At 44.7% G+C, this 13450-nt stretch overlaps 1 protein-coding gene across 2 annotated transcripts in view; it reads right to left on the reverse strand.

Annotated features, from left to right (window-relative positions):
* Nucleotides 1-929: 929 nt before the first annotated feature.
* OSBPL5 (oxysterol binding protein like 5) overlaps nt 930-13450 on the reverse strand; it is a 107120-nt gene continuing 94599 nt past the window's right edge. For both annotated transcript variants that reach the window (XM_075188412.1, XM_075188413.1), the window contains exons 21-22: nt 11572-11674; nt 930-1951 (exon numbers count right to left, since the gene is read on the reverse strand). In XM_075188412.1, the coding sequence (XP_075044513.1) occupies nt 1813-1951; nt 11572-11674 (242 nt within the window). In that variant the 3' untranslated portion in view covers nt 930-1812. The remainder of the gene's footprint in view (nt 1952-11571; nt 11675-13450) is intronic.

Consider the following 13450-nt stretch of genomic DNA (forward strand, 5'->3'; position numbering starts at 1 on the left):
CGGTTCTATAACCCCGCCTCCCCATTTTGATTGGTGAATGGTGCTTCAGCCATTCTGACGGCTCCTTGTGACAGGCACAAAGTGGTCTCATTCACAATTACTGGACTACAAATACTGTTTACTAGGTACAAGAGGCCACACCCCTGACACACGTACGGTTATCTCCCGCTGATATTATTGGAAATTCTGAAAACGCTTTCATAAAGGCTCCCAATTGTTATCAATTGTAAGCTCAATTTTCTGACAAAGTAAACCTTCCTCTCTTATGTCCCTCTCCGGATGTGTTCTTTTCCCCAATAAGTCAACTTTTCCTAATCAGTAACTGCAGCAGCATAGTGGCACTGAGGTTAGCATCGCTGCCACACAGCACTGGGGTCATGAGTTCAATTCCCGTATAGGACAACCTCAGGACTTTGTATATTCTCCCTGTATTTGAGTGGATTTGCACCCACACTCCAAAGACGTACTAGTAAGTTAATTGGTGGTTGCCTAAAATTGACCCTAGTCTGCTTGTGTAATATAGAATTTAAACTGTTGGCTCCAATGGGACAGGGACTGATGTGGATGATGAACAGTCTACATTCTCTCTCTCTCTCATGTGTTTTTTTTCTTTATTGAAATACAAACACCTGCCATAACCAATAATGTCATATAGGCCAAAACTTGGAAATCTGGAAACGCTGCCATAATTTTTAAGTAGGTAATTGTTGGGGAAAAGTGTTCAATTACACACAGTTTTAATTACACACATTTGTCCAATACATCACACAAGACAACTTTTCTTACTTCTCCTTTAAGAGAAATAAAATAAATATATATATATATATATACACTTCTGTGTGTTTAAATCACACAACATAATGGCAAATAACCTATTTTTATCTTTATAAACATTTTGTGGACTGTGCTTTATAAAGAGACCAGACAAGCAATTTGAAAATAAATTTATTTCAAGACTTGTGATAAAACGAAATACATGGACCCCCTCCCCCACCAGAATAAATACATATTATTAAACACGTTCCTTTGTTAGTACATCATTTATGTGCAATTTTTTATTATGACCTTTTTTTTTTTACTTCTTTAAAAGTTATTTTTTCTTTCCAAAATCCCAGAAAAAAAGGATTATTACTCCACAAGATCCAGTGTTATTAGCTAATTTGTGGAAATGTATTTTATATAGTAGACTGAGAGGAGTGAGAAAGAAAAGTGACAGCTTTCGGAGGGGGGCAAGACTAGAACAAGTATTCTCTGGATGCAGATAAAGTGCTACAGGCATGCTCTATTACTGGCAGGCAAAGTAAGGAGAAGTAGATACATTGTATAACGTCCTTGCATAGACATTAGAGGTCCATACAAAATAGACAGATAATAGTAACAAACATCCAAAAATTGTAAATGATACAATTGTGAGGTGTCCCTGGTGACATATTCCCTGCTCATGTAAGGTTGTGCTATTTTCTTACATTGAAATTCTAAGTAATATAAAATAGGACGCCATGGGCAGTGTAAATTAAAGACCGGTACTTGACAATCGTGATTTGTGGCCATGGAATGAGTCGACTCAGCAGTATACAAAAAAAGTTATGAAATCTGCATTATTATATATTGTATCGTGCTTCTCGGTAACCTTGTGTTTAACCCTTTCATGGCGTTGGTCACCAAGGAAGCGATCGGGTTACGGTTGAAGTAGTCCCTCAATTGTAACTACGAAAACCCCCCCGAGTGCTCGGCCAGAGTAGTTAAACGACAGATGGCGTGATGAGGTTCTGCCTGCCCTTGGTTTAGGTGAAATCTTCTTCCAATTACGTGTTATTTAAAGACAAAGTTGATGAAGAGTTGACAGGCAAGAAAAAGGCAGAGTAGCAGCCAGTGGCGGGAAGTCAGCAACGAGACGTTGGATGTCGAGGACTTGGAAAATTTACCGTGATTGCTCAACGTGTGGAGGTTTCTAAGGAGCAGGGAAAGAAACATGGTGACATGTGTGAGAGGTGATAGATGGTCCTTAGTTAGAGAGAGAACTGGGACCTGACATCAAACCCACAGACACATAAGACAGTGAGGACAGTGGTCGGACCCTCTCCTACATGGAAAAGAATCCTGACCGCACGGGGCTCCCAAACTGGTCATTTTGATGCCTCACTTAATTAGGCGTCCTCAGTTTATTATCAGTCACTGCAGCTTGCAAACATGGAAGATGCACAATCTTAACATTCTTTTTGGAATGCATGCACCTAATGTTGCATTAGCCCCTCAGGGGTGTAACTACCTCAATGGCAGCTCATGTGTATGAGGCCCGGTGATGAGTGCCCCCCACTTCTCTCTACAGCCACCCCCATCAAAAAATAACACATTATGCTGTGAAGCCTGGTGACTGCTAGTTACACCCGTGGTCTGCTTATTTATACGATAATAATAAATTCAAATCTTATTAAACCAACCTATCCGTGACCTCTACATTAATGAGGTGGGTCCCACTCCCACTCTGCTTCCTGAATGGGATCGAGGGGGCACCCAGTTCACTCCCACTCTTCCCACGAACGTATTGCTGCTTAGTGATTGCACGTTACACAATCTGGATAGATCGTGGAGTACTACAATCCCCATAATGTCATGTTTACTGGACATAAGTATAATACTTTTTTGAGTTAGAATCAATCCTGTACAATAAATCTTAAGGAATAAAGCCTAGAGAATAGGAGGAGATGGTAAGAATTGCATCTAATATGCAAAGAAAAAATGACTAATAGGGATTCGGTCAATTCTAAAAACTTTCAGGGACAAAGTTTTACAACCTGGGACTGTCTCTGGGGTTTAGTGACAGTAACCATGCATGTGCATAATGTAGTTGGTCGTATCTATATTTTAGGGGACTTTCCTGCTGTTTAGACTGCCAGGCCACCCAATCACAGTGTCACGGGCACTAGGAGTCTTTACCCAGGGATCACCAGGTGATAGGCTTACCAGAGCAGTATAGGTGGTAATATGGTACTCTGGTAGCAGGGTGATCACGGAACAGAAAATAGCAGATGATGAGATGCTCAGGAAAGTCTATGACTAGCAGCACTGGCAATATGGAGGTAGTAATACACGAGGAACTGTATGGACAAAGGACACGTGAAGGTAGTCAGTGGTCTGCGGTAGCAAGTTGTACCACTGCTATAGTGAGGAGGAATGTCCAACAGAAACGAGGAGGTGATGAGAGTCAGCGGTCTGCGGATAGCAAGTTGTACCGCTGTCTGAGTGAAGGAATGGAATCCAAGTGGAGGTATCCGGGGAGTCAGTGGTCTGCGTTAGCAAGTTGTACCACTGCTATGTAAGAGGATACTGGAACAGGTGAAACTGTAAACAGGAGTCAGTGGTCTGCCACTAGCAAGTTGTACTACTGAATATATATGTGAGGAGGTGCACGGGGAGAGACTGCAACACAATATATACACGGGCACCTTGACTTTGATCCACAGTAATATGCACAATATAAATGTATAAATGACTGAACAACACTGCCAATATAGAAAGTCTCTTGAAGTAATCCGGCATGAGATAACACAGTCAATGATGGCAGTAGAGTCAGCAGATAGTACACTCCAGAGGAGAACCAACACAGTCAATGATGGCAATAGACTCAGCGGATAGTACACTCCAAAGGAGAACCAACACAGTCCAGCAAGGTATGCAATACACAGCACAGTCAATGGGAAGTATGCATACCGTGGTTCAGGAGAAGGCAGTCAGACAGGAGTGCAGAGATACCTGAAGGGCAGGAGGCCAGCAGGATACAAGTCCCTGGATGGGTGAAGCAGGGGTCTAGCAGGTGCAGCGCACAGGTAGGTAGACCAGCAGGGAACACAGGAAGGCGTGGAGAGCGGATCAGCAGTAGATGGATGAGTAGCGCTGAGAAGTAACAGCAGCGGGTCTCTGCGGGAACACGGAGGTAACCAATAGCAACCAGCAGGTGCAGTAACGATGGGACACCGGAGCAGAGTTGAACTGGAACAGATGATCACGGAGAGTAGCGGGTAGCAATAGTGGCAGCAGACTCAAGGAAGCACGGTAGAGTAGACAAGGACTGAAGACTGAAGCGCACAGAGGCAGCGGATAGGAATCAGCTAAACAGTCACGATGAAACACAGACGGGTTGCAGGTTGAAGACTGTAGTGCACGGAGGCAGCGGATAGGAATCAGCTAGCAGTCACGATGATGAAACACAGACGAGTTGCAGGTTGAAGCCTGTAGTGCACGGAGGCAGCGGATAGGAATCAGCTGGCAGTCACAATCATGAACAGGTGAGTGGATGTGGTTGAAGCCTGTAATGCACGGAGGCAGCGGATAGGCATCAGCTAACAGTCCCAATGATACATGGTAGAGTTGAAGTGATTAGAAGACTGTAGTGCACGGAGGCAGCGGATAGGAATCAGCTCACAGTCACGATGATATAGTAGATGGTAGAAGTGGTATGGGAACCACAGTAGCAGAAGTGGTTTGGAAACCACAGAGGTAGAAGTGGTTTGGAAACCACAGGAATCAGCAGGGCTGAATGAACAAGGAAACACAGGAACACCTTCAGAGACTCATGGGGAATGAGACTCCAAGATCAGGCAACGTGGTGTTGACCACAGGTGCTTAATATAGGGAGGTTGCCTGATCTGCCAATTAAGTTAAAGGAACATACACTGAAGGTTTGGAAAGGGCTGCGCATGCGCAGTCCCTCAGGATAGAGGACGTCCACGGTTCCTAATAGTCCGGGAAGAAGCACTCACAGTCCGGTGAGTGACAGTACCCCCCCTTTTAAAGGTGGGCACAGAACGCCTGGAACCGGGCTTGTCCGGATTTTTGGAATAAAACTTCTTCAGAAGGGCAGGAGCATTAAGATCTTCAGCTTTGATCCATGAACGCTCTTCAGGACCAAAGCCCTTCCAATGAACGAGGAAACGGAGGACTCCTCGCGAAATTTTTGCATCCAATACCTCAGTAATCTCGAAATCCTCCTCCTGATGAACTTGAACTGGCTGCGGTGCTGAGGGAGGAGTCGAGAAACGATTGATAATAAGAGGTTTGAGTAAGGACACATGGAAGGCATTGGAAATCCGAAGATTCTTAGGAAGAAGAAGTTTAACACATACTGGATTGATAACTTGAATGATCCTATATGGACCAATAAAACGAGGGGCGAATTTCATAGATGGAACCTTCAAACGAATATTTTTGGTAGATAACCAGACACGATCTCCAATTTTTAGTGGTGGAATAGCCCGCCTCTTCTTATCTGCGAAAGACTTATATTTGTTAGATGTCTTCTTTAAACAGGTTTTGACCTGAGACCAGATATTTTTGAAGGTCTGACAAGCAGTCTCCACAGCAGGAACTTGGGTGGGCGGGAGGGCAGGAAATTCCGGAAAAGACGGATGGTGACCGTAGACCACAAAGAATGGAGTTTTGGATGATGACTCATGGTACATGTTGTTATGGGCGAATTCAGCCCAAGGGAGCAATTCTACCCAGTTGTCTTGGTTGGCTGAAGAGAACATCCTAATAAAAGTCTCAAGATCTTGATTGACTCGTTCCGTTTGTCCGTTAGATTGCGGATGGTAAGACGACGAGAGTGCTAATCGTATGCCCAAGGTTTTACAAAGGGCCCGCCAGAATCTGGAAACGAATTGTACTCCTCTATCTGACACAATCTCAGACGGACATCCATGGATGCGGAAGATTTCTTTAATGAAATGTTCAGCCAGAGTAGACGAGGAAGGTAAACCGGACAGAGGGACGAAATGAGCCATCTTCGAAAATCTGTCTACCACTACCCAAATAGTATTGTGATTCTTACTTGGTGGCAAATCAGTAACGAAATCCATACTAATATGGGTCCAAGGCTTGGACGGAATGGGTAGTGGTCGCAGCAACCCTGCTGGAGTTCTGCGGGAGGATTTGAACTGAGAACATAAATCACAGGAAGCAATAAACTCTTTGACGTCTCTCCTCATTGAAGGCCACCAGTAACTACGAGAGAGAATCTCAAAGGTCTTATGTTCACCGGCGTGTCCAGAAAAACGAGAGGCATGGAACCACGAAAGGATTCTCCTCCTCAGAGTAGGAGGCACGAGGGTCTTCCCAAATGGTAGCATTTTGGTGGATGACGCAGCCAGAGAAATACATTTGGGGTCTAGAATAGCATGGTTGGGAACCTCTTCTACATCAGAGGACGTCACAAAAGCTCGAGATAGAGCGTCAGCTTTCTTGTTCTTAGCAGCTGGTTTGAAGGTTATAATTAATTCAAAACGGGAAAAGAAAAGAGACCATCTTGCTTGACGAGGGTTCAAGCATTGAGCAGATTGCAAATATGACAAGTTCTTATGATCCGTGAAGATCGTCACCGGATGGCGAGCTCCTTCCAACAAGTATCTCCATTCCTCTAATGCAGCTTTGATGGCCAGCAACTCCTTGTCCCCGATAGTATAGTTTTTCTCTGCGGGCAGAAGACCCCGAGAGTAGAAGGCACAAGGATGTAATTTTTGTTGCTCCGAGCGTTGGGAGAGAATAGCTCCTAAGCCCACATTAGAGGCATCTACTTCTAGGAAGAAGGGGAGTGTCACATCAGGTTGTCGCAGAATGGGAGCAGACGAGAAGGACTCTTTGAGGATTTGAAAGGCTTGGAGAGCCTCAGATGACCATTGCTTAGTATTAGCCCCTTTCCGAGTTAAGGCCACAATGGGAGATGCAATGGATGAGAAGTCTTGAATGAAGCGTCTATAGTAATTGGCAAAACCTAAAAAACGCTGGATGGCACGAAGAGTAGTTGGCTGAGGCCAATGTAGTACAGCATTTACTTTGTCTGGATCCATCTTCAGGCCAACTCCGGAAACTATATACCCCAAGAATGGAATCTGGGGTAACTCGAATGAACATTTTTCCAATTTACAGAACAATGAGTTTTTCCGTAGTCTGGAGAGGACCTCTGCCACATGTTGGTGATGAGAAGGCAGGTCCTGTGAGAAGATCAATATGTCGTCCAGGTAGACAACGACACATACATATAATAAGTCCCGAAAGATCTCATTGATGAAACCCTGGAAAACCGCGGGGGCATTACACAGCCCGAAGGGCATTACTAAATATTCGTAATGCCCATCTCTGGTGTTAAACGCGGTCTTCCATTCGTCACCGGAACGGATTCTAATTAAATTGTAGGCACCACGAAGATCCAACTTAGTAAATATCCGAGCTCCCTTGATGCGATCAAATAGCTCAGTGATCAGCGGAATGGGATACCGATTCTTGATAGTAATGGCGTTGAGTCCACGAAAATCTATACAAGGGCGTAATGATCCATCCTTCTTTTTGACGAAGAAGAACCCAGCTCCAGCGGGAGAGGTGGAAGGTCGAATGAACCCACGCTGGAGATTCTCCTGTATGTACTCAGATGTGGCTTGAGTTTCAGGTAACGAGAGAGGATAGACCCGACCCCTGGGAGGAGTCTTGCCAGGTAGAAGGTCGATCGGACAATCCCAAGAACGATGAGGAGGAAGACGTTCAGACTGAGCTTTATCAAACACATCGGCAAATGAAGCATACTGAGGAGGGAGTCCCGGGGAGGACGATGAGATGGAAGATTGCTGTACTTTAAGAGGAATAACTTGAGAGAGACAACGATGGTGACATTCAGACCCCCAAGACGTAACTTGAGGGGTGCGCCAGTCAATCTGGGGAGAGTGACATTGAAGCCATGGAAGGCCTAAGACAATCGGACTTGTCGTAACAGGAAGAATTAAAAACGAAATTTCTTCATGGTGTAGTACACCAATCTGAAGGGTTACTGGAGACGTACTCTGGGTGATGAGACCATTGATGAGACGTGATCCATCTATAGCCGTCACAGTAATGGGTGTTTTTAAAGTGATCACTGGTAGGGACCATTGATTCACTAGTGATTTAGAAATGAAATTTCCTGCTGCTCCGGAATCAATCAATGCCTGTGACTCAAAGGATTTGGTAGCAAAGGAAATCGTAACATCGAAAGCGCAGACTTTAGATTTCATAGACAATGGAGAGGACTCCAGGGACCCTAACTTCACCTCTCCAGAACTAGTTAGGGCCTGGCATTTCCCGATTTCTTAGGGCAAGAACTGAGCATATGTGTGGAATCAGCACAATAGATACAGAGTCTATTCTTTACTCTTCGTTTCCTCTCTTCTAAAGATAATTTGGAACGTCCTATCTCCATGGGAATCACAGAAGGTGAAACTGGACGAAATTGAGGGTTTAAACGAAGAGGTGCTTTAGCAGAAGTTGTTTTCTCAGATTCTCTTTCACGAAATCTCATGTCTACACGATGGCAAAGAGAGATCAAATCTTCTAGTGACGAAGGAAGCTCTTGGGTAGTCAGTGCATCTTTAATTTTATCGGAGAGCCCCTGCCAGAAGGCGGCAACTAATGCTTCAGTGTTCCACTGAAGTTCAGAGGCTAAGATCCTAAATTGAATGACATACTGTCCTACTGTATGGGAGCCTTGTCGCAAACGAAGAATGCTGGAAGCAGCGGAGGTCACACGACCTGGTTCATCGAACACACTTCGGAACGTGGAAATGAATTTGGCACTATCTTGTAGAATTGGATCGTTTCTCTCCCACAGAGGGGAGGCCCAAGCCAGGGCTTGTCCAGAAAACAATGAGATAAGATAGGCCACTCTGGAACGATGGGTAGAAAAATTTTGAGGTTGGAGTTCAAAATGGACTGAACATTGGTTAAGGAAACCTCTACAAGTTTTGGGGTCCCCGTCATATTTTGACGGAGTAGGCAGGTGAAGCGTAGGAGCTGTAGACACCTGGGATGGCACTGGGGAAACGGAGGAAAGCACAGGAGCTTCAATACTAGCTGTAACAGTCTGTCCAGATGTTCCTTGGGAGGTTAACGATTGGTAACATTGAAGTAACAGCTGTTGGCGAGCATCCTGTTGCTCCACACGGCTGACCAGATGCTGCAGCATCTCTTTAGCAGTAGGTTCCGTATCTGGGTCTGTCAGTGCCTGATCTTACTGTCACGGGCACTAGGAGTCTTTACCCAGGGATCACCAGGTGATAGGCTTACCAGAGCAGTATAGGTGGTAATATGGTACTCTGGTAGCAGGGTGATCACGGAACAGAAAATAGCAGATGATGAGATGCTCAGGAAAGTCTATGACTAGCAGCACTGGCAATATGGAGGTAGTAATACACGAGGAACTGTATGGACAAAGGACACGTGAAGGTAGTCAGTGGTCTGCGGTAGCAAGTTGTACCACTGCTATAGTGAGGAGGAATGTCCAACAGAAACGAGGAGGTGATGAGAGTCAGCGGTCTGCGGATAGCAAGTTGTACCGCTGTCTGAGTGAAGGAATGGAATCCAAGTGGAGGTATCCGGGGAGTCAGTGGTCTGCGTTAGCAAGTTGTACCACTGCTATGTAAGAGGATACTGGAACAGGTGAAACTGTAAACAGGAGTCAGTGGTCTGCCACTAGCAAGTTGTACTACTGAATATATATGTGAGGAGGTGCACGGGGAGAGACTGCAACACAATATATACACGGGCACCTTGACTTTGATCCACAGTAATATGCACAATATAAATGTATAAATGACTGAACAACACTGCCAATATAGAAAGTCTCTTGAAGTAATCCGGCATGAGATAACACAGTCAATGATGGCAGTAGAGTCAGCAGATAGTACACTCCAGAGGAGAACCAACACAGTCAATGATGGCAATAGACTCAGCGGATAGTACACTCCAAAGGAGAACCAACACAGTCCAGCAAGGTATGCAATACACAGCACAGTCAATGGGAAGTATGCATACCGTGGTTCAGGAGAAGGCAGTCAGACAGGAGTGCAGAGATACCTGAAGGGCAGGAGGCCAGCAGGATACAAGTCCCTGGATGGGTGAAGCAGGGGTCTAGCAGGTGCAGCGCACAGGTAGGTAGACCAGCAGGGAACACAGGAAGGCGTGGAGAGCGGATCAGCAGTAGATGGATGAGTAGCGCTGAGAAGTAACAGCAGCGGGTCTCTGCGGGAACACGGAGGTAACCAATAGCAACCAGCAGGTGCAGTAACGATGGGACACCGGAGCAGAGTTGAACTGGAACAGATGATCACGGAGAGTAGCGGGTAGCAATAGTGGCAGCAGACTCAAGGAAGCACGGTAGAGTAGACAAGGACTGAAGACTGAAGCGCACAGAGGCAGCGGATAGGAATCAGCTAAACAGTCACGATGAAACACAGACGGGTTGCAGGTTGAAGACTGTAGTGCACGGAGGCAGCGGATAGGAATCAGCTAGCAGTCACGATGATGAAACACAGACGAGTTGCAGGTTGAAGCCTGTAGTGCACGGAGGCAGCGGATAGGAATCAGCTGGCAGTCACAATCATGAACAGGTGAGTGGATGTGGTTGAAGCCTGTAATGCACGGAGGCAGCGGATAGGCATCAGCTAACAGTCCCAATGATACATGGTAGAGTTGAAGTGATTAGAAGACTGTAGTGCACGGAGGCAGCGGATAGGAATCAGCTCACAGTCACGATGATATAGTAGATGGTAGAAGTGGTATGGGAACCACAGTAGCAGAAGTGGTTTGGAAACCACAGAGGTAGAAGTGGTTTGGAAACCACAGGAATCAGCAGGGCTGAATGAACAAGGAAACACAGGAACACCTTCAGAGACTCATGGGGAATGAGACTCCAAGATCAGGCAACGTGGTGTTGACCACAGGTGCTTAATATAGGGAGGTTGCCTGATCTGCCAATTAAGTTAAAGGAACATACACTGAAGGTTTGGAAAGGGCTGCGCATGCGCAGTCCCTCAGGATAGAGGACGTCCACGGTTCCTAATAGTCCGGGAAGAAGCACTCACAGTCCGGTGAGTGACACACAGGGCTTTTGAGGTGGTGGGGGGTGGGGGTGGGGGGCCGCAGTGACCTAGTCAATCCAGGTAGCTCTAGCAACCGTTCTTTCCAATGAGTAGAGTTGCCAACTGTTCTGTAAAAGCCAGGACATCTTGTTTGTAAAAAAAAATACATTTTGGAGCATACGGGACATAATAGTTCCAGCTTATCAATATAAATAAATGTGTGCACTGAACTGCTAGCACACTTGTCCCATAAACATCGGAGGCCAGGGGAACACCTCAGCGCAGAAAATCTGGCTCCTGGGGCAAATATTATACATAGGAGGCTCCTTTCCTTCTAGTTCTGCCTGCTGATCATGGCAGATTGTCTGGGACCAATCATAGAAGGGTTGGTGCTCTGTTTGGTTGCTGCTGCTCTCCCCTGATTGGCTAAGACCCACTTTGCTCTGATTGGCTGAAAGTGCTGTGCTTTTGGTGAGTAACCTACATTATAGTTTAATTTAGCTATTTGTAGCCTAACCCTAGCCAAGCTAACAGTGACAAATTGGAAGTTTGTGGGCGGGGTCACACCCAGGCACTGCCCCACCCACAAAAACTGACAGGTTTGGCCCATAATGGCACAAAAGCAAGGACTTGGGATATCTGAGGGGTATGCATTATAAGTGTAATTATGCAGGATTCATGTTAATACGATTACCTATGTATATCCTGTTGTGTCTTCTGCAGAGAGAGGACTGCAGCCTGGATTTCTTTTAGTTCGTGTTTCTCTTTTCCACACTGCGAACACGGACCTGGAAATCCTGTAACAGGATAAATATACAACATGGGAAAGGGAAATACGTTTATGTTAATAAATCAGGGTTATAGTTAAAGCTATAGGGTGTCAGGATAAATTACCTTATCCCGATAAAACCAAATACAGAGAGAGCCTCTATTTTACTCATTTTAATGTAGCTGAATTTTATATCTTGGCTGGCCCCTCGTTAATCAATCATACCCCCACATATAGCAAATAGAGCTCCTAAAATGGGACCCCACCATGTTACATTAACCCGAGAGTCGGGTTACACTGCGTCTCTCAGTGCTGAAAGACTTGGCCAGTCTATAGCGCTTTCACAGAGCTCCAATGAAAACCGGCATCAAAGAGCGCTAGCTGGCACTTGTATTCAGGTAATGGGGGCCCTGTTTTATACATATGGTGTATGTTTTATAAAAGGGGTGTTGCCCAATGGTGGATACCCCCTTAAAGAATACTTTTTGCACCTCCTAAAATATACATATACATAACATTTGTCATGTTTTAGTTCCAAACAACAAAACTACCGCTAAGAGAATGTGTGAACAATTTATGAAATTAAATCCCGTACTTGCTGAATCTGGCAGCTTCCATATTTCTTTTAATTAAATGGTTAAAAACAAAAAATCGTGACGTTTGAGTGAAGCCATCACCTGCGCACAGTGGAGGCAGCCATTTTGTGGGGTGAGGAACCAATTTTCAGCCTATGAAGTCACTAGCGCCATTCCTGAGACATGAGGAACTGAGGTAATTGATAGGAAACATCCTAAAGATTATTGGCCCAGCCCACAAAATGTCTGCCTCCACTGAGGTACACTTTAAATGGCACCATGGTATCATATGTAGAAAACCTCTCTGATCACTAGATGTATTGTAAGACCTGTTCTGTACCTCTTCTTCCCTTCTGAATAGTAACACGGTGAACAAACGTTTTATGGAATAGACTTGAGAAAAATGGAAATAGCCGCAAACACTTCATTTTTTTTCCAGAAAAAAATATGGAAGTCTGATACATAGTGATGGTGGATCGCTCCCCCATAATAGTTCCCCTTTCCTAATTATCCAAAATATCGTCTTCATATGTCCTTAGTGTACATATGTTTGTGGTTATGTTATGTGTGGTACGTTTAAAGTTAATATCTTGCACTAACACAGTTTACAGTGGTGTTTCCGCATAATATTGGCCTGTAAGAAAACATATCTCTGCTACTAGCGCCAACCTTTCATAAACTGTGTTGATCCAGAAAAAGAGGAATGGCTAATGCAACATTTTCTGTTAAGAAAGGCATCCAAATCCATTGTACATTTTGTTAGTGAATTTGCCACTACCACCACCTCATGTGGTAAAGGATTCTACGGCTTAACTGCCCTTACCGTAAAGAACCCCTCCCAATGTAGATGGTGAAACAGTCTTTCATCCATTCACAGTTGATTGCCTCTTAAACTCTTTATGCCAGACAAATCCTTTTTTATTAAACAGCAATAGATTTATGTGTACATATTAATTATGTCACCTCTAAGGCACCTCTTTTCAATATAAATAAATCTAGTTTTTGTAACCTCCCTTTAACTGTTCCATTCCTTTTATTAAGGAGTTTGTCTGACTCAGAAGTACATAGAAGGTTTCATATATTCACGCTATGAACCCTCTCGAGTTCTCCTAACAAGGATAAGTGTTGCCCATAGCAACCAATCAGATTCTAGTTATTTATCTAGCGCATTCTAGAGAATGTTAGCTAGAATCTGATTGGTTGCTGTGGGCAACACCACTACTTTTCCT

Source organism: Mixophyes fleayi, chromosome 10 (genome assembly GCF_038048845.1).
Source record: "Mixophyes fleayi isolate aMixFle1 chromosome 10, aMixFle1.hap1, whole genome shotgun sequence".
NCBI classification, from domain to species: Eukaryota; Metazoa; Chordata; class Amphibia; order Anura; family Limnodynastidae; genus Mixophyes; species Mixophyes fleayi.